General features: G+C 43.3%; 1 protein-coding gene across 1 annotated transcript in view; it reads left to right on the top strand.

Annotated features, from left to right (window-relative positions):
• The window catches only part of PIK3AP1 (phosphoinositide-3-kinase adaptor protein 1), a 134,648-nt gene that overhangs the window by 31,806 nt on the left and 80,292 nt on the right, over positions 1-22,550 (top strand). The window contains exon 2 of the mRNA XM_088475820.1: positions 15,321-15,725. Coding sequence (XP_088331946.1) covers positions 15,321-15,725 — 405 coding nt within the window. The remainder of the gene's footprint in view (positions 1-15,320; positions 15,726-22,550) is intronic.

Below are 22,550 nucleotides of genomic sequence, written 5' to 3'. Positions count from 1 at the left end.
GTCACCAGGTAACGTGGACGCCGAACTGGGGCCGCATCTGTAGTTGCTGGGTGACCAAGAGGCCAGAGAGCCGTGGGTGCTACTGGGTCTGCCAGATAGACATGCAGTGTCCCAGCTGTCAGTTGTCTATCAATCTGTGTACACACAGCTCATTGGTAGAGGATCTTTTATTAGACTGTCTGTACCAGCGCCACGGCGACGGTTATAGTTTACACCTCATGTGTGAATCCTGGTTCCCATCAATTTGTCGGCATTCACCTCTTGATGGTGACTACCTTCCTCTGTAGCGCTGCTTGCTGTCTAGCTGCCTCAAGGCCACACCACAGGCCCCAGTGCCGCCCCTTGGCCCTCAAGGTTGCATCACTGACAACAAAGTCGCACCTCAACCCTCAAGGCCGCACCTTGGTACCAGTGTCGAACCTCAGCCCTCAAGACCGCACTTCAGCCCTCAAGACCGCACCTCGGCACCAGTGCAGCACCTTGGCCCTCAAGGCTGCACCTAGGCACCAGTGCCGTACTTTGTCCCTCAAGGCCGCACCTCAGTACCAGTGCCACACCATGGCCATTAAGGCCGCAGCCATCCTTTGACCCTCAAGGCAGCACCTCGACACCAGTGCCATACTTCAGCCCTCAAGGTCGTATCTTGGCCTTCAAGGCCGCACCTCGGCCATCAAGGCCACACATCGGCATCAGAGCCGCAACATGGCCCACAAAGCTGCATCGTGCTTCCAAAGCCACACTTCGGCCCTTAAGGCTGTGTCTCGACCCTCAAGGTTGCAATTTGCCACCAAAACCGCATCTCAGCTCCATTAACCACAACTGGACACAAACATCCTCTGATGAGCAGGATTGCTGTGTAAACCCCTACTGTTCTGAGTTTTAAAACCAGATGGCAACCTAAGTACCGGTGAGCGTATCCAACTCTAGGGGAACAGCGGGTGGCTGTGATTAGCAGAAGACCTCACCAGTGGACTCTAGGGGGTCTTACAAGGTGGTACCGAGTTGATCGTAAAACTGATCAGTGCTCAAAGTAGGAATTTAGAGGTGGGGGTCCAGACATTTTTATTGATGTCCCCCATACACACACACACACACGCTTTAGGGATTTTGATAATATGAGCTAAATTTTAGATGCTTTTAGCACTAAGCTTTTAGTAGTAGTATGTTTCCTCAGGGCTTGTTGAACAAACTCCTCTCTTATGTCTTTCATGTGTCCCTTATGCTTTCTCTTACCTGTTTTCATTGTCATTCTCCTTGTGCGCTCATATCTTCATTCCAGGTAACCCTCTCCTTTGTGTCTGATCACCTGCATCTCTCTTCTTTACTTACCCCCTGCACCTCTCACTCCCTGCAACCCTTTCAGCCCAAGCTTCTATCTCACCCCTGCACCTCTCACTGTCTGCTTCCCTCTCACCCCCTACACCTCTCACTGCCTGCTTCTCTCTCACACCGCCTGCACCTCTCATTAACTGCTTCCCTCTCTCACCCCCTTCTCCTCTTACTTACTGCTTCACTCTCTCACCCCCAGAACCTTTCACCCCATGCAGCAACAGCATGGAGTGAAACACATCTCGGGAGCAGGACACATCTCTGATTGGTGCTGGGATGGAGCACCTTGTCCAGATGCCAGGGCAGATGCTGAGGCAGTTTAAACTTTCCACTCGTCCCAAGCCAATCTAAGCTCGTGAACCGGAGGCCAATCAAAAGAAGCGGCAGCCTTTTGAATTTGGTGCCGGTAGCAAACTAATCGCAGCTCGCAGACCATGGCTGCTTCTGATTGGCTGCAGGTCCACGTGACACGATTAGCTTGTGATCGGTACCAAATTCAGAGGCCCTCTTATTTTTATTGGCCACCTGATGTGTCCCTAGCAGGACACATCTCCATATAATACCGCTGCTGTTGCTGCTCTTCTGAGGCTGGGATCCCATACTCTGTCCCAGTGCCAGGACACTTCTCCACACTGTAGCATTATGTCACATCGCAGTAGCAATCGAGCACTGATTGTGAGTGAGAGGTGATTGTTAGATGGAAGTAATGACATAGGTGAAAAGCTGAAAAAGAGGTTGAGTTGAGGTTATCTGTGACAAGGTTAAAGATTTATGTGCATGGAAGTGATTGTCAAGGATTGTAGGCTTGAATTGAATTCTGCAGCTTGAATTGAATTCTGGAGGGAATAGGGAGCTAGTGAAGGGATTTGAAAGGCACGCAAAGGATGAGGAGTGGTGGGAGAAGAAGATTATCCACTGCATTCAGGACAGTTTGTAGAGGGCAAAGGCGGATGAGGTAAAGCTATGCAAAATGGACATTTTTGTAGTGAAGTTACGAGATAATGAGAGACTGTCCTGAATAACAAAAATATACATAAAATATTCTGGCAGTGGTTTAAAGGAGGAGGCGAAAAGACTTTGTGAGAGACTGAATGTGTGGAGGTAAGTTGAGGGTGCAGTCAGTAATCATTCAAAGGCAGAGAGCATTGTGAACACGGGAGAGCATGATAACATGGTGTCTTCAACTGTGAGGCTTACTTGCCTACCTTTCAGAATCTCTTCCCGGGAGAAGCCCGGGTAAGAGAAGCAGCAGGGGGCCGATGGGGGCAGGGCCTAACGAATTACGTCATTAAGCCCCGCCCCTCGTGGCAAAACTGCCGCGATTGGGTGAAATTTACATAGGGGGCAGGGCCAAATGCTGTGATTCATGCCGAATCACATCTTAAGCCCCGCCCCCTTCACAGAGACCCGCGATTGCCGCGGGTATTCTCCTCATTCTGCCCACTTCACTAGGAAGTGGGCAGAATGCGGGAGAAATGCCTACCCTTCCGGGGGTGCAGGGGGTTACCCGAAAAATCGGGAGCCTCCCGCGAAAACCGGGAGGGTAGGCATGTATGCTGTGAGGGAGTCATGGGTAATAATAGTGACATTAGGAGGGGAGCAGATGACGAACTCTGGTTTTGACATACTGAATGTGAGGTAATATTGGGACATCCAGGTTGGTGATAGCCAAGAGGAGAATCGATACCTGGATTATGTGAGAAAGAGAAAGTTCAGATGAGGAGAAGTAGGGTTGAGGTGGTAGCGGAGACACAAGTAGCATTTGATTTCACTGAGAGAATAGTTGGAAAGGGAGAAAATCAAAATTCTAGCCTTGAGGCATTCCAAAATACAGCATGGGTTAAAAATAGAAACACTGAGAAGCAATCAGACAGGTAGGTGATAGTTCTGGAAGAACCAAGGGAGTGAAGGCTGTTAAGGAGAAGAGTGTGGTTGAAACCAATAGAAAGATTGAGTATTAAAAGCAGGAAGAAGTGACCATATGATTTAGCTAAGAGTAGATCATTGGTCACTTTATTGAGGGCAGTCCCAGTGGATTCAAGAGGTTGGAATCCAACTACAGATGGTTGAGAAGAGAATGAATGGAGAGAAATTGGGTCAGGTGATTTTAGACAAGTTTTGTGAACTTAGAACCATAGGGGAGCATAGTAATAGGGCAGTAGTTAGAGAGGGAGGTAAGGTTAAGAGATGGTTTCTTGAAATAATGAAAGATAAGCACATGTTTGAAGGTGGAGGGAAGGATGTTGGTGGAAAGGGGTAGGTTGAAGAAATGAGCTAAGGGCCGGCAGGCAAGGGGGAGATTGAGTGGAAGGGAACAAGGTTGAGTGGGGGGAGGGGGTTGGGGGGAGATTGAGTGAGAGGAGGATTAGAGGAATACTGTATGAAGAAATTAGTTTCAGTTACAGGCTGGCAAGGTGGGTGGTGGATCTTTACAGAGGAGATTTTATGGTGTCTGTTTTGCCACACGTAGGTGTCAAAGCCATGAGTGGTGATGTGAAAGGTGTGGGTGGTGAGGGTGGACTGAGAAGTGCATTCATGCTGGAGGTGGCAGTTTTTTACAGGGTTGGGAGTACTTAAATAAAGTACGTTTACTTGACAAGATGGGGAGCAGTATCACAGAAGATGATATATTTAAACTAGATGAAATAACTATTAATTACAACAGCCTATAGCTGTGTGAACAACTACTGTGAATGTTCCACAGAAACAGTTAAACTATCTTAAGAAACAAATTAAATAGATAAAAATATAGTCAGCATAATATATTAATCATGTAGGTAATTACACTTGGGGAAAATGATCATGTAACCATATTGTACTGAATCTTGCACCTAAACATTGGTAAATTAGTATAGATTTTTACTAAATAACAGCTTAAACTACTGAGACTCTTAAACGTTACCTTTGAATATGTAATATTGGTAATGGTAGCCAAATATAATGAAGGAGACATTCAATGAACCGTGTCACTGAACTCTCTGATCACAATTTATCAACTATCAGAGCTAACATAATGCACAATCGCAGAGTAATAAAATATGAAGAATAAAAACAACATACTATACAGTATATAAATAGAGATGTAGATTTATAGCTCTACAAAAAGGAAAAGCATGGTAATACACTTGGGGGTCTATTACTAAGCAGTGTTAGGAGACAGAGTGAAAAGTGATAAGAAAGTGATAAGGTGCCAGCCAATCAGCTCCCAACTGTCATTTTTCAAACACAGCCTGTGAGATGACAGTTGGGAGCTGATTGGCTGGCACTTTATCACTTTCTTATCACTTTTCACTCTGTCTCCTAACACTGCTTAGTAAATACTCCCCTTGATCAGCTACTATATGCACTGCTGGTTTATTAACATAAATCAGTGGCAAACGCAGGATTTCCAGAGGGGAGGTTCCAAATGCTTAAGTTTAGAGTGAGTGTGGCCTGTCAATGAAGAGGGCAGAATTAGTACCTAACCTGCTTTAATAAGCTCCATACAAAGTGTATTGTGTGTATTAATTCCAGAGGACCAGTGATCACAGTAAGCCATTAGATGCGGCAGTAGGGCCATCCTGCCTGAGCTGAATGTATTTATTTTAGATGTGGGCACCATTCCAGAGTATTGGAGCAAGTCCGGGAGCCTGGAGGAGCAGCAGAAGAACCTAGCACTGCCCTGGACATACTGTATATGTACATATTGGGCTCTATAGCAGTGCATCTCTAACAGTGCATGTTTTCCAGATCTTCTAGTTGGTGCACAGGTTATTTATTACTGGCTGATACATGTTAAAAGAGCCACAGGTGGTGCTAATTATTTCATTTGTGATACTGAGAAGAACATGCAGCACTAGTAACAATCTATTATATTACTATTTCTATTGTGGTCATGGTGTGGGCTGGGGAGGGGGGTTTCCATGCAGATGGAAACCCCCCCTGCATTTGCCTATGTAAATGACAATAAATAAATCTATATTAGATACACATATATGACAGCTCAAACCTGCTTTGTTAGAAGGCCTAGACATTGTGTACTCTGCCTGAAATGTGTTAGGTAAATTAGGATATGATCTTCATTACCTACTTACAACGTCTAATACATGTTATGCAATGTGGGAAATGTATTACCGGTACCTACTTTCCCTAGGAAATTGAATACCTACTATGTCTGGGAAACACTTATCTACCAGGACAACCTTACAATGTTTGTTATTGTGAAACCTCTTGTAATAAAAAGAGTCAAGTACAGTAGGTGCTGATAATTTGATTGACATCTACACTCTTGTTGAAGCAACATCCATCCTCCAGTCAGACGATAGAAGAGAGTTTGCAAATATCAATTACCACTTTACCTAAAATAATTTGTGCACAAAGCCCAGGCAAAGTGGGTAACAGTGTCTTAATTTCTCACTTTGCCTAAAAGCTACAGGCATTGTATAGAATGGGCCTGAGTATGAGTTAATTGACCTCTTAGCTTGGACGCAAACAGTGAGCTTACGCTTTATTGCATCCACACGTCGTATTCTGATTCAGATAGAACTTGGCCAAACCTGTCTTTCAGGGAAAATATAGTGTTCAGGGGCAAGACCTGGGCAGTTACAATCAGGGCTGAATTAACGCCAGGGTGACCGAGACGGCTGTCCCAGGGCCCCCACACAGGTTCAGTCTGACCCATCAATTACCCAGTGGCACCTGTTCCTGGATGGGGCTGCTGTTGCGCTGCTGCTGAATGCCTAATGTAGCTTAGAGAGCGGCTCCTCCTGAGTCCCTTGAGCTTTACATCAGGAGCCGCTCTGTAAGCTGCATCAGGCATTCAGCAGCAGCAGCAGCAAGAGACCCCGTCCGGCTGCCAGGTAATCAGCAGGAGACCGCCAGAAACGGTAAGTAGTGAGGGGCTCTCTGTGACACAATAGGCGAGTGTGTGTGTGTGTGTGTGGGGGGGGGGGACTGGGATATAATATTATTATGGTGTTGCATATTGGGGAGGCACTAGTGCTTAATATGAATATGGGAGCTCTGTGTCGCATACTAATAGGGCCACTGGGACATAATGTTAATATGTGGGCTCTGTATGGCATACTGGGGGGCAATATGTGGCATACTGGGGGCATAATATTAATATGGGGCTCTGATTGGCATATTGGGGGGACAATATGTGGCATTCTGGTGGGCAGTAGTACATTATATTAATGTGGGGGCTCTGCATGGCATACTGGGGGGCACTTGGGTATAATATTAATATGGGGGCTCTGTGTGGCATGCTGAGGGGACAATATGTGTCGTACTGGGTGGGCATGATATTAAACTGGGGGGCATGATATTAATATGAGGGCTCTATGTGGCATACTAGAGGAACAATATGTGGCAATCTGGTGGGGCATCTCAGAACCCCTCATATTAATATAAGGGGTTTTGAGTTGTATACTGGGGGGCAATATGTGGTGTTCTAGGGGCACTGGGACATATTAATATGGGGGTTCTGTGTGGCATACTGGGGTACACTGGGACATAATAATAATATTAATAATGATCTAATAATATGGGGGTTTCTGTTTCACACTGAGGGGGCACTGGAACAAAATATAAAAACGGGGGACACTGTGGCATACTGAGGGGCAAAGTGTGGCATGCTGGGGAAGGACTGGGACATAATATTAATATAGTGGCTCTGCTTCATACTGATGGGGGAACTGGATCATAATATTAATATTTGGCATTCTGTGTGACATACTGGGTGGGCACTGGGGCACAATATTAATATGCGGGATCTGTGTGGCATACTGGGGTGCAATGTGTGGCTTACTGGAATTAGTTGTTTTTCATACTGGGACATAGTTTTATTTTGACAAGGCATTTGAATGCTGACAGTGAGACAAGTCTTAAAACACACAAGACCCCATAACATCCTGTTGAATAAACACCTTTATCTTTCAGAGCCAAGGTGTTGCATGTTAAACCACAATAACACACTGTTTTGCACCCACACAGACCCTGCCACCTTGGCGTGCAAATTGATGTGCCTCCCCATAAAAACAAGTGTATTTGCATAATAAATTAGGTGAGAGCCATCACAAAAGAGCATTTGTAGTTTTATAAATTACTTTTATTAAGTATATTCCAGGTTGCTCACTGGGTGTTGAATTTTTAAATCACAGTTACAGTATATACACAGTTAGTATATAAACAATGTTATTTTGTATTGTGACTATGACAACTATCAAAACCCTAAAGCAGTGATTTTCAACCTTTTTTAACTCAAGGCACACTACGCAAGATCTTAAAATTGCCAAGGCACACCATCCGGTGATTCGGCGTGTGACCTATGAAAGAACATACATATTGGCTCAAACATAAAAAAAAACACACACATTGGCCTCCACAGGAATAAAACACATACATTGGCTCCAGAGAAATAAAACACACATACATTGGCTCCAGAGGAATAAAACACACATATGTTGGCTCCAGAGGAATAAAACACACATACATTGGCCCCAGAGGAATAAAACACACATACATTGGCCTCCACAGGAATAAAACACATACATTGGCTCCAGAGAAATAAAACACACATACATGGGCTCCAGAGGAATAAAACACACATACGTTGGCTCCAGAGGAATAAAACACACATACATTGGCCCCAGAGGAATAAAACACACATACATTGGCTCCAGAGGAATAAAACACACATACATTGGCTCCAGAGGAATAAAACACACATACATTGGCTCCAGAGGAATAAAACACACATACACTGGCATCAGAGGAATAAAACACACATACATTGGCTCCAGAGGAATAAATTCACACATACATTGGCCATACATGCCTACCCTCCCGGTTTTCACGGGAGGCTCCCGATTTTTCGGGTAACCCCCCGCACCCCCGGAAGGGCAGGCATTTCTCCCGCATTCTGCCCACTTCCTAGTGAAGTGGGCAGAATGAGGAGAATTCTGGCGGCGATCGCGGATCTCCGTGTAGGGGGCGGGGCTTAAGACGTGATTCGACATGAATCACGTTGTTTGGCCCCGCCCCTATGCAAATTTTAACCAATCGCGGCAATTTTGCCGTGAGGGGGCGGGGCTTAATGGCGCAATTTGTCAGGCCCCGCCCCTGTCACCCCCCCTGCTGCTTCTCTTACCCGGGCTTCTCCCGGGAAGAGCAACTGAAAGGTAGGCAACTATGACATTGGCTTCAGAGGAATAAAACACACATACATTGGCTCCAGAGGAATGAAACACACATACATTGGCTCCAGAGGAATGAAACACACATACATTGGCTCCAGAGGAATGAAACACACATACATTGGCTCCAGAGGAATGAAACACATATACATTGGCTCCAGAAGAATAAAACAAACATACATTGGCCCCCACAGGATCTAAAACCCACATCCATTGGCCCCAGAAAAATAAAACACACATACATTCCCCGTCACAGGAATAAAACGTAATACATTGGCCCCCACAGAAACAAACAAAAATAACACATTGCTGGCCCCCAAAGAAAAAATAACCCACATTGCTCCTCCCCAAAAAACAAAGTGCACTGGCTCCCACATAAAAAATAAATTGACCTTTTTCTGCCCCTACCTGTCCCTCATCGGCAGAGCTGTCAGGGACCGCGGGGATGGTGGGCGGGCTGGCTGATTGGAAACACGGTGTGCATGACATGGTGTGCGTGACCTGTGATGTTACACCGCTGCGTCTGCATACGTGATGGTCCGCAGTACGGCAGATCTGTCCGGCAGCTCTGACCGCATGGTACACCTAACAACCACTAGTGTGCCGCGGCACAGCGTTTGAAAAACGCTGCCCTAAAGGTTCATTTAAACTCTTTCCCATATACTCTAAAAAACTTCCCAGTCCAAGCATAGGCGTGTACTTCCTGATCTGTATAATTATCGAATCTATAGTACAGCCTTATTAGACATGTAGTCTAAAGCTAGGCACACACTATACCAGTGGTTCCCAAACTGTGCGCCGGAGCACCATGGGGTGCCTTGGGACACTTGCAGGGGTGCCTCAGGTTGGTGGTCAACGTAATGTAAATATGTGCACAAACAGAAGCAAAAACCTGTCCACCACTATATAACCAAACCTAAGGATGACAGGGAAGCACAATTTACTTAATTTTACTACTTCACTAAATCAAACTTTGGCTTAGGGGTGCCTTGAAAACAATGCTGATACTCTAGGGCGCCGTGATTCAAAAAAGTTTGGGAACCACTGCACTATACAATTTTGGGCCAATTTGCCAATAATCGGGTGATCGGCCTGATTTATTGCATAGTGGTATGAACAATGTTTTTGCATTTTGCCGATAAAGCGGTTAAAAAATGTCCACAAGCGCATTCTTGGCCTCAAGCTCATGATATCGAGCAGCGTGTGTGCATTCTCAATAATCTGTTCATATTTCCTACGTTTTCCCGATTTCCTTGTGGGTGGACATATGCAAAATTAGTGTTGTGTGGCCGAAAATCGTTAACTTCTATTAAAAAATTACATAACGTGTAGCACAGATATTGTGACTTTCGATTTGCAGAAAAATCGCCCCATTTGCCGTTCTGATATAAAAAAAATCGGACAGTGTATACCTAGCTTTACAGCCAAGCAGAAGTTGTAGCATGGTATTATAAGATAACTGCATGCTTATATAGTTGTACCACTGTAACACTAGGGGACAGATGTATCAAACCTTAGAGAGAGATAAAGTGGAGAAATCAGCTTCTAATTTATTTAGTACAGTCTATAAGATGACAGTTAAACTGGGTACATGGGTACACACTATACGATGTATCATATGATATATTATCCCAATGCAGATTGGAGCGATTTATCATACATATTGTATAGTGTGTGTGCCCGATCCGTTGTTCCCTATGGTCATTCATTGCATTGTCCCATCTGCTGTGCATTTACATGCAGCATATAACGATACCTCATGCTATTGTACGCTGGATAGTGCAGTGTGTTCGGCGATCGTAATGTATCGTTACATCGCTCGTCGCATCGCTGGGTCGTACAGTCATTCAGGTGTGTACCCAGCTTTAAAAGCTGATTGACTTCTATGGGCAACTTCTCCACTTCATCTCTCTCCAAGGCTTGATACGTCTCCCCTTGGTGATGGTTTGACATTTCTCCGTCATTGATGGCAGAGATGCAGTGATATTTTTTTAAAATTTTTCCCAGGGCAAGGCAATTATCAGCACCTCCCCATTGTGCCACTTAGCCTGGCCCCCTTCACAGATTGGCCCACCACCAACCTGTGATCAACAGAAGGGATGCTCGTCAATGCTTCAAACCATCGATGGTTCTCTCTTGAATGTTTTGTTATCAATGGGAACAACCAATGGCACCATTGATGGAGACCATCAATTGTGGACCCTTCCCTATGTAACATACCCCTGTGGCAGTAGGCAGAGTGATACAGTGCTATCAGTGAAAGGCGGAGTGTGTGATTCCTCCTGTCAGAGAAAGACGCAGAATTATAATAAAGACATGCAGAGTGCTAATAGAGAGATGCAGAGCTTTTATAAAGAGATGCAGAGCAGTGATTAAGAGAAGCAGGACTGTGATAAAAACTTACAGCGGGTGATTCAATGCAGCGCAATGTTGCACTAACCGGCATTCTCAGACTAAAGTACCAGCCGCGATGCTGTTAGAGCCGCGCTAAGCCGGAAAACAGCTTCGCGGATAAAGAGATGCAGAGCTGCAATGAAGAGACTGAGGGCCTCATTTATCAACAAGTTTTATCATACTTAACGGGTTTTAATACTCTTTGCGTATGATAAATGGTGCTCAAGCCAATCAACTACCAACTGTCATTTTTCGAACAGATGACAGTTAGGAGCTGATTGGCTGGAGCACCATTATCATACGCAGAGAGTTTTAAAACTCGTTGCATATGATAAAACTCGTTGACAAATGGGCCCCTTAGAGCTGCACAATCACCATGTAACATCACTTGTGTCCACACAAGGAAAACTTCGCTGAGAAGCCTACTGCAGCGGATAACCTTAACCCACTAATTGCCCTCACACATAAGCTGGCCGGAGTGGAGGATGCATCATTGAAGAGGTGAGTCATCTAATCATGCATCTCATACCAGCTACACAAGTGACAGGAGGTTACACTCTATCAGTGTCACCTAGAGTAATCTCTGGCACTGATATTGCCGTTCTTTGGCCTCCCAGGCTGGGGTGTGTGACCTTATGGTTTGCCCCATGACAAGCTGACAAAAAAAGGATGCAGCACATGCAGGCTAGGGGGGCTGTCACCAGGTGGAACAATCAGTCTTTGTTTACCTTGGGTAGAGCTGGTAAGTGCTGTAGTAGGATTAACTAAATGTTATTCTGTGGATTTAGGCATTAAGCAATGAAGGTGCAAGGAGCAACCGTACAAACAAGCTGTTTTACTAGTAACAAACATGATCAGGGACATAGGCCTTGGACTGGTGTACTACTACAATAATAGATTGTTAAAATAAGTAATTGTTTACTGTCCTTCTAGTACTGAGTTAATGGATTTGTAGCAGATTTTCCATAAAACTTTTGATATGTTTTTATGTATACAGTTGGGAAGCCACGGACGTAATCCCAACAGCTGGCTTCCCGACTGCTTAATCCCAGCGAGGGTTAAATGGCAGGCTTCTAAATCTAGACGCCTGTCATTTTACCGACGCTGGGAGCCCGGCGCCCGGCATCCCGATCGAAGGGATGTCGGGCGCTGAGCGTGGATAGCCGCGCTTAGGTTTAGGGCTCCCGGGGGGGACTTAGGGTTAGGCACCCCCCCGGGAGGTTAGGTTTAGGCTAGGGGAAGGGGAGGTTAGGGTTAGGCACCCCCAGGGTGGGACTTAGGGTTGAGCACCCCACTCCCCGGGGACTTAGGTTTAGGCAGCGGGGAAGGGGGGGGGGTTAGGTTTAGGCACTTAGAGGGGAGATTATGTATAGATGTATTATAGATAAACTGCGTATTCGTTGTATTCATTGAGACCATGGGGAGTTGCAGTATTCATCAGAAATATTATTCTGGTTTCTCTTTTCTGTAGTTCTTTGATAATGTCTCCATTCCCTAAAAGCCTTCGGAATGGAAAAAAATAATTTAGGCATTAGGGCCTAATGCCTAAATATTTTTTTTCCCTTCTGAAGGCTTTTAATTCTTTAGGATCTCCTCAATGTTCTTTGAGAAAGTGTTTTGCCACACTGGTTAATGGTTTGAATTTTTTTAAATAATTTTCAGCATTCTTGATGTTACTCACATGTTCTAACAGTCTTTGGCCCTCATTCAGAGCCGCTCGCAATTAGCGCTCGCTCGTTCATAAAAAGGGGGTGGCTATTCAAATGAACCGTTCGCTCTTTGCGGTCTGTTGCCGCCTCCATGTCTGAACGAGCGAGCAAAACATACGCTCGTTTATTTGATAAAAACGCCCCCTGGCCGCTCGCATCATACGTCATGTCCGCTATTTATTAGATTAATCGAGTACATCGAACAGCGTATGAACTGCTCGCTATTCTTGTGGTTGGTTTTTTCAACCACAATATTGCGAGCAGTTCTGACTATAAAATAACCCAGTGACGTGGTGAATGACGCTGCTGTATTAATTATGCACACCCATAAAACGCCCGCTTTGACCTTTAAGCACGCCTGCGTTCTGATCTCCACTCCCCCTTTTCAAGCAGGTTACCCTGTTACCACCCACATACGCCTCATTCTGTCACTCAAATTAGCAGGCACTCGCTATATAGCGAACAAACGATTTTCGGCCGCACTGACTGGTTCGCGCATGCGTACTAAAAACCGTATGCATGCGCAGATGTGCAAATATCGCTCGGAACGAGCGTACTGCCGCTTACGAGCGGCTCTGAATGAGGGCCTTTGTTTGCAATTCCTGCTTGTCATTCCAATATATTGTTTGTTGCAACTACCTGTTAAACACTATATTATGCCCACAGTGTTGCAATTAATATATTAGTTGATGTCTTGTTGGTATCTATTTGTATATTTCATTGTTGTAATGATGCATTTGCAGGCTTTGCAGGTTTCACAAGCATAGCATCCTTCCATTTTCAAGATATTGTTTTGTTTGTTTGTATATAACGATTAATACATTAAGTCACGCTATATACTAGAGTGAACAGCTAATTAAGTGACTCATATAATCAATATACTGCAACATTAAAGTACTTTGGAAATATAATCACTATATTGAAGCACGCTGCAAACTAATAAACAGCATAATAAATGACTTAGACAAATAAAATAATGTCATAAATCTTTCAAATATAACTGTTATATTGGGTCACACTATAAAAAATAAGCAGCTGGTTTAGTGACTTATATACAGCACAGATCAATTATCAAAAAGTTTAGAAATACAATTATTATATTCAGTCAAACTGCAAAACGATAAGCAGCCAGTTTAGTGACTGGAAACCCAAACTATACTGTATATTTACAATCCTCTTTTGAGAAATTAATGTACAGCAGCTCAATAGAGATAACACAGATGCTCTATTAGATTGCAGAATCCAATTTGAACTAGCCCAACAGCTAAAACACATCACACCTTGGTATCTAAATTGCAACAACTTTGAAAACCTAATACTTTGTTACAAAAAGCAACAGAATTAATATGTTATCATAGTTGCAGATATAATCACAACAGACACAGTAATGAAAAGGAATACATTGAGTATTATAGATTCTTAAAGGGAATCCATGTACTGTTAAATAGAGGTGGTGAGATTTCAATATAATTGATATAATAAATTAAGAAACAGAAATAATCATCGGTAGGAGTGAATAAGGTATAACTATACAGGTGGACCTTTGTTTTTTATTAAGTTTTATTTCACATATATATTTCATTCTGATATCACCACTATATTTTATATTTCGCTGCTATCCAACAACCATATTTTAAATCATACAAATAATAAAAGTTATGTTTTAACTTAATTTCTAACACTCACAACCATGTTTTTTTTTGTATGTATAAGAGAAGCACTGAGTAAAAAAAAACCCCTATCCTTTTTTTCTTTCTTACCGCTATCTTTGTGGAGTAGCTACTGCCCTTTTATATCTACTCCACAACAAATATACATTTGCATTTTATTTTAAGGGAAACGAAAACTCTTACTTTGCATGCCTAGTATTTGAATTACTGCAGTTGCTTTTATGGAAATTTTAGTTGTATGTGTTAAGCTTTTTATCACATTGCCTGGAGTGTGCCTGGAAATGTGCATTTCCTTTGCAGCACTACAAGGAGGTGTAAAATGGAACCATTGAAAATATCGCTACCCTAAGCCAGCCCTGAGCTCACACTGGATAAGGTAGTGCACACTTGTATACAATAAAAAATGCAGCTGAAATGCACGTACTCCATCCCTAGGTCTCATTAGAATAATCTTACTCTGAAATCTGATATGTGTTTCTGCAAAAGGAGGCACATATTTTTCTAGGGAACACTTTCATTCCATCCAATTCCTCCACGTGCCTGTGATAGCTTCCAGGGCTGCCATCAGAAATCACGGGGCCCTTAACAGATGGAACAGACTGGTCCCCCTCATCCTCCCCCCGGCGTCTTACCCTTGGACGCAGAAGTCCAATGAGCCCTGGCGCCCAGAGCAAGCACATGCTATGATGCCCCTTCCCACATGACTGTCTGCCCCGCCTCCCACACAACAGCAGAACATTGGACACTGATGGGCGACCCGCAGCTGGCTGATCATTATGACAGGTGAGATCATCGGCAGCCTGCTGGCCTCCCTCTGAGCCTAGGTTCAGTACACTGTGCGCCACAGTGGAAATCTAGTTATAGCTGTGCCGGATGTTTTCTGCTCTGCAAAATGTTTTCCAGTTTTAATTTAATAACACATCATTTCATATTGAAAACAATGTTGCATATTATGATTATCCCAAATCTCATTTCCAGAGTGACTGATTAATGACTCATGAATTGCATTGTTGATAGACATACCAAAACATTCTATTTTACAGGTTTGCATGACTTATTAATACTTCATGGACCTGATGCAAATGAGTGGTGCCAATATCTTATCAGTCTATTTGAAACAAATCATCAAGTTCAAGAACTTGCTATCCAGACATACGAACTCAAATATGAACCTATACCAAATAAACACCTGGAAACGTTACAGAGGTGTAAATGCATTCTCATCCTTCTGTCTGGAGATTTAGAAGGCAATTTTGACTATCCAGAAGTCTTGAAAGGCTTGAGGACAATTTTGAAGCCACCGAATAAGGTGATTGTCTTATTTTGTGGAGTAATAGACAAAGAGGACTTTACAAATGTCTTTCAAGACTGGCTACAATGGAAACAATTGTCTTCTGAAGATGACCCTGAACTCTACATTACTGCTGTTAAGGATATTGTCTTAGAAGGTAAGTGGCATTCTGGTTTCTGCACAAACAATTGTTGATTGTGGTTCTGATTCAGATGTAGATGCAGGGTCAGCTACTGGTGCCTATATTTGCAGAGTCGCGGTGGCGATAATATGCAAATGCTAGTTTCAGCCCTTCCCCTCGTGTAGTAGCGTACGCCGGAATGTGCAAGCTCTGAGACACCCCTTTTCACAGTGTAAAACCATCAATGTTTCTGGTCACTCCACCATGTGTGACCCATCTCGTGCACCATTGACACTTGTACCAACCTATGGCAGACACAGTGTCTCCTTAAGAACTTTATCTTCTGTGGCTGCGGCTCTGCATCTGACAACACAGTCTCATTCACTGACACTCCCATAACATGGCCATGAGACTACCTTAATTGGCTTTAATTTCAGGCCACCTCCCAGGATTGTACATTCAGGGTGACGCATGCACCGTAGGGGTTTTCAGAATAATTTGCACATCCACAGTAGCAAATAATTGCTCTACTGCACAAACTTCGGCATTACGTGCAGTTGTCAACCACCTCTAAATCAGGCTTTATGTATGGTATTATTGTAACAATGCATGGTCAGGTGATTAGTAAATAGATTAAAAAATAGCCTTATTGTTGAATGACTGATTAATTTCATTGCACATATTTAGGACACAAACTACTGTTTCTGTATGATTTAGGTTTTAAAGCCATTTAGGTAGTGCCTAACTCTGAGATATCAGAGCTATCTCCAGCAATCAGGGTAAATGATTAGTTATATTGCAGTCCCCATTTTTCTTAATACGCTGCTATACAGAAGCCAGCAATAGTGGGGAGGGGAGAAGTGTTACGGGGGGTGGGTGGGGCAATCGCAATGATCGACCTCCCTCACCCCCAACCGATTCTGCCCTTGATGCCTATGGTGTACACACATCAATCGGATCACTCCACTCTAGTGCTGCCTCTCTCCTCCCCTCTTAACCTTTGTTATGTATTGGTCTGCCTATGACCGCAAAATATTTAAGAGTAATACTTTACAGTATGTTTTTCTCATTCAGTATTTTCTAAGACAGGATGTAAAGTGGGTGTAGCTAGAGAAAGAAAATCAAAGTACTAAGGCAGTCGGTCATCCATTCACAGGTGGCCTGTATATTACCTTTATGGCTTTTATGAAGTAAAAAAAGCTCCTCATGACAGATCATGCTTATTTAGGAAGCGCGTGCAGCTGGGCATTTATATAATGATGTACATACGCATGGTGCACATCCTATTTATACAAACATGAGCTGGAATACAGCAAAAAACAATGAAATAGGATTTTGTGTGCCTTAGATTATAAGGAGTGAATGACATAATAAAAGAGCCGCTTATATGACCAACATTGCGTGAGAATTGTGATATATGATGCACAGTGGTTATACAAATAACGTCCACAGTACATGTGACACTCTGACAAATGAGCACTATGCTTGGGAACGAAAAATTGGGAAGTGCTGCACTTCTCGAAACTGAGCCATGCATATGTGAAAGTCTGTGTATTTACATATTCACCTTTAGTATGACTGTACACTATAAAATACTGCATATATATGAGTTACATGAGACTTGACTCAAAGTTTCAGCTGCATCACTTGGAAATGGTTTAGTCCTTATGGGTAATTGAAACCAGCTGCAAATAATCCCACTGGTTTCTTTGCAAATGTGACACTGTGTTAAATAGTACCTATGCTTTCGTATTAGGTTCCCCCTTTTTTCTGCAATACATGGAAAATTTATTTATTTATTTATTTATTTTTCAAAACTCAGATAATTGAATCTACATCTTTCCTCCCTATCATTATTATACATCCCCCTTTCTCTATCACAGTCAATACATATCTCACAAATCAAGACAAAAGATGCCCTGCCCTGCCCGGATCAGCCCAAACTATGCCCAAATCCACCCAAACTCTGCCCCAATCTGCCCAGAGACACCTACTATTGGTCACAACTCTGCCTCTTTTGTGACCTGCAAATGGCTAATTGGCTTATTTACAGAAGTACAAACCCCCCGTGTAGCTGTTCTTTTATGACATCATGAGAACCGAAAGCACAAAGTTTATAAATTAAATGGGTTTGTGCCTCTCTGGGGGCCAGGAAGCATAGGGGGAGGTATAACAATGCAGTACGCACCATTGCAACTTACTTCATGCCAACCTACAAAGGCCACACCCCCCAGTACCCACTCAATGTCTCAGCTGCCATTGTGAGCATGTAACTAGGTTTTACAATATTACATGGATTTTTGGGCCAATATGGTGGCATTGGTGATGAGCAAAGACAATTACAGGGAGGATTGTGAGAGAAATAGTTCAGTTGAACAGCACAAGCTTAATTTTTAATAAAATGTCAAATTAAATATACTGGGGGAGATGTATCAAGCCTTGGAGAGAGATAAACTGGAGAAGTTGCCCAAAGCAACCAATCAGCTTCTAAATGTCATTTTAAAGACTGTGCTAGATAAATGACAGTTAAATGGTGATTGGCTGCTTTTGGCAACTTCTCCCATTTATTACTCTCCATGGGGAGCTATGGGGACCATAGGCTTAAGTGTAGAACACCATGTGTACTCTATAATACATGAGAAAGAGTCAGCAAAAGAGATGTGGACAGCACTGCAAGGCAGCATATCAAGATGGAGGTCTCACGAGGAGGATACATTTATGACATGTAGTATATAATACGAAATTGAATGAATGAATGCAGCAGTATGAGTGATTGCATAGACAAAATGATTCCTGTCTCTCAGCAACTAACATCTGTAGGAGTGCAAGTGGATGATGAAGAGATTGCTACAGCAATGCCTTAGAATTTGACACCTGAGTTTGCCTTCTTGGAATTGGAGGCAAACACAGCAAACACAGTCATAGCAAAGTTATTACAGTTTCAAGAACATGTGTCCTGTGATTTGAATGCTAATTCAACTGCACTACATGCAAACAGTGGAAGATTCAGAAAATGTAAATACAAGTGCTACAATTGTCACAAAATAGGCCACAAAGCAACTGTGTGCATGCAAAAGAATGCAAAATCATTTACAAAGAAAGAAATGCAAAGGAAGAGATGAGTCAGCCCTTAGTGTTACAGATAGCTGCAGAAAGGACTACTGGTATATCGATCCAGGTGCAACAAGTTATTTTAGCTGAAATGAGGAATGGTTCACCAAGTTAATCTCTTGTGACTCTATCACTATCAAAGAGATTGGCAATCAAGAACTTACAGCTTCTAAAGTTGGGATAATTAAAGCTTGCTTAAAAATGGGAGACGAACAAAAGTCACAGAGATCCAAGATGTGCTTTATGTACCAGAAATGGGAACAAATCTTGTCGCAATTAGTGTCCTAGAACAGGGAAGGCCACAGAGTTCACTTCATTAAAGGAAAGTGCATTGTGAGAAACAGAAGAGGGACTGTCATAGCTACAGGCTTAAGATGTCAGTATTGTACAACCTTGATACACAGCACCGTTATGCAATGATCACAACTAAGTCACAATCATTAGAAGTATATGAGTGGATACAGATATTTTGTGATGTTTATAGATTACTTCAAAAGGATGACACATGTACTTCGTCAGAGAAAAATGTGAAGTATCAAAGAAAATTGCAGATTACAAGAAAAAAAGAGAAAATCAAACAGGTTACAGACTCAAGACCCTAATATCTGGTAACATTGGAGAATATCTCAACAGAGTAGTGGAACAATTTTTTAAGAAAGTATGTAATAGAGCATCAAATGATCATTGCCTGTACTATTGAGCAAAATAGTGTCAGTGAACGAGCAAAATGGTATACTAGTAGAGAGAAGGATGCATGCTAAAGGATGCAGGTCTAGACAAGCAGCTATGGGCAGAAGCCATGTATCACAGCCTTTATAGAGACCCCAGAATCAGAAGCTGGCACTTACCTGTCAGGACGCTGCATCGCAGTTCCCTGGCTCCCCGCCGGTCAGCTCCTATAGGTTCCCTTGTGCCTCTCAACGTGGGTGGTCTCTCCTCCTGCTCTCCATCGGCTCCTGCATTCTGTCTGCTCCCTCGGATCCGGCGTCTCAGCTGCGGTCTTATGGTCCATGGGCGCGTCCCTCTTGGATTGCCCATGTGACACTGTCTCTGTCAATGGAATGCTTCTCCCTCATTCTCAGCCAGTCAGCTCCCCACACTTCCTATTAAAGGAGTCCTACAACTCTCACAAGTTGCCAGTGCAACTAGTTCCTTTAGTTTAATTAAGTGAACCTCCTCACTGCGCTCCACAGAGCATTTACTACTGTTTAGCTGCATCAAGCAGCCCGTGCTGCCACCATTCATCATATGGCTACCCAGCCACTCCAAGTAGCTTCCGTGCTACCACCACTCATCATACGACTACCCACCCGCTCCTAGTAGCTTCCGTGCTACCTCCGCTCATCATATGGCTACCCATCCTCTCCAAGTAGCTTCCGTGCTACCACCATTTGTCATATGGCTACCCAGCTGCTCCAAGTAGCTGCCGTGCTACCACCATACGTCATATGGCTACCCAACTGCACCGAGTAGCTACCGTGCTACCGCTGCTCTCCATTATACCTGGAGTCCAGTACCCTCCAGCCTTTCTCAGCATTCTAACCATCCTCCATTATACCTGGAGTCCAGTTACTCTCCGATCCTAGTCAGAGCACCAGTCGTCCCTCAAGTTCCTCTCATAGGATCCTCCTGTCAATTTGTTCCTTCATGCACAGGAACTTCATCAGACCCAGCCTTCTTCAGAGAGCACCTGTGTCTAACCAAACAGATCCAGGACCCTAGCCCGGGAACACAGCCTCAAACCCCTTCGACTGTGACACCATGTCTACAGCAGTTTATCTTAAGAGCCATTCTCCTACAGTTGCCCTAAAGGACATAACACCTATTGAAGCATGATCAAAGAGAAAACCAAGTGTAAGACATCTCAGAACCTTTAGAAGTATGGCCTATGTGCATATACCAAAGGAGAAAAGACAAAAGCTGGATTCAAAGTCAGTAAAGTACATTATGCTTGGCTATTACCATGAGAGCAAAGTTTATAGATTGTGGAATCCTAATAACAGAAAGCTTGTTAAGTCAGGAGATGTTATCTTTAAAGAAACAATGCAAATTGAAGAAAGGTTGGAAGCTGATATGCAGAGCAAATATGTGTCACTGGACATGCCTGCAGCTGAAGATATATCTGAGCCAGCATGGAAGTTCAACCACAGATAAGATCTTCTGCAAGGTCAAATATTGTCCAGCCACCTAGGAGATATGATGAGGAATTTTTAAAACTTGCATTCAGTGTGTCTGAACCCAAAACCAAAGTCTGATTGGTTTGAATGGAAATCCAAAGTAGGAAAACAGACTTTGCAAACAGTTCCAAGTTTGTGAGTCTTTTTTATGGCCCATTATATCAGTACAGGAACTTTTGATAAAGTGTCTTCCGAAAAGGCCAGGTTGAAGTCACATGATATGTTGACACCTTTAAATTATATATTATATATTTATTTATTAACAATTTGTTATATAGCACAACATATTCCATTGCGCTTCACAATTGGAAACATTTATAGAACAAAACTGTGTAATAACAGACAGACATAGAGGTAGGAAGGCCCTGCTTGCAATCTTACAATCTATAGGGAAGTAGGCATTTATACACAAGGATAGGTGGTATATATTGCATTTTGGTCCCGCCAGTATCTTGGTGGGCTGTATGATCCAGTCACACAGGAATGTTGGCCAAAGGTAAGGAGGATGTGAAAGAAAGACAGTGTGTGAGGTTATGTGTGGACTGTGAAAGGGGATGTATTTAGATATGGAAGCTATGAAGATTATGTGGGCAGTTCTGGAATCTGATAAGCTTGTCTGAAGAGGAGAGTTTTCAGGGAACGCTTGAAGGTTTGTAGAGTAGAGGAAAGTCTTATTGTCCATTTAAATGTGACTAACTGAATTTATTTTACTGGTGACTACAGAAAATCTGAAATTAAATATTTGTAGTGAGGGGGAAGGGGTGTTGAAAGAGCACTATGCTAATGTGTAGACTCCAGTCTTTCTTTCTCACCAGGGAGGCTTCATGCCATGTTCCAGGATGGCTACCAAAGTCACTACTTAACATATGCAGGGATCATCTAGTCTTTATTATGTACTGTGAAGAGTGACATGGTGAGTGAGAGAAGTCTCCTGCTTAGCGCCTATGAGAGACCCGATTAATACCTGTGTATAAATCTGTTCATGTATCCTGAACTGCTACCCATTTGCAGCATATGCTTACTGGTTGATGAGCTGTAAAAAACTCTGCTTCTCTTAAGCTCCTATCCATCACCAGTGTGCATGTAACAGTGAGTACAGCTGTACCTGATATTTCTCAATAAACCAACACCACTGGTTAAGTAACTGCGCTGTTCATAGATTGAGTCATCTGCGTATATAATTCTGCACACACATAATTTTCAACACCTCTGCCATTAATGATAAATAGGCCCCTTAATGAGATCATGGGCAAGAATCAGGCAAACTAATGGTGGGTACACATCTGACAGATATATCTGATATATATATATACATACTGAACGGCCATCATCTGCTTGTGCTCTCGGGTCCCGGTGGCCGGGGGTCGGGACCCGGCGGGCGGGTCAGAGGTGTGTACTGCCCCCTCACCATGGCTGCCACTGTGTGTGTACGGGCGGTCTGCTGACCACCCGTAACACCTTTTGATGAACAGATATGTCTGCAGAAATACCAGTCAATCAGCTGTGCAGCACAGCCGATGCGATATGTCGGTGAACGCCGACGTTCACCGAAATATCGTGGGTACACACTGCC

The sequence above is a fragment of the Taudactylus pleione genome, unplaced genomic scaffold (genome assembly GCF_031769625.1).
Source record: "Taudactylus pleione unplaced genomic scaffold, aTauple2 ptg000016l, whole genome shotgun sequence".
In the NCBI taxonomy this organism is placed as follows: Eukaryota; Metazoa; Chordata; class Amphibia; order Anura; family Myobatrachidae; genus Taudactylus; species Taudactylus pleione.
This window is presented reverse-complemented; position numbering and strand designations above follow the sequence as displayed.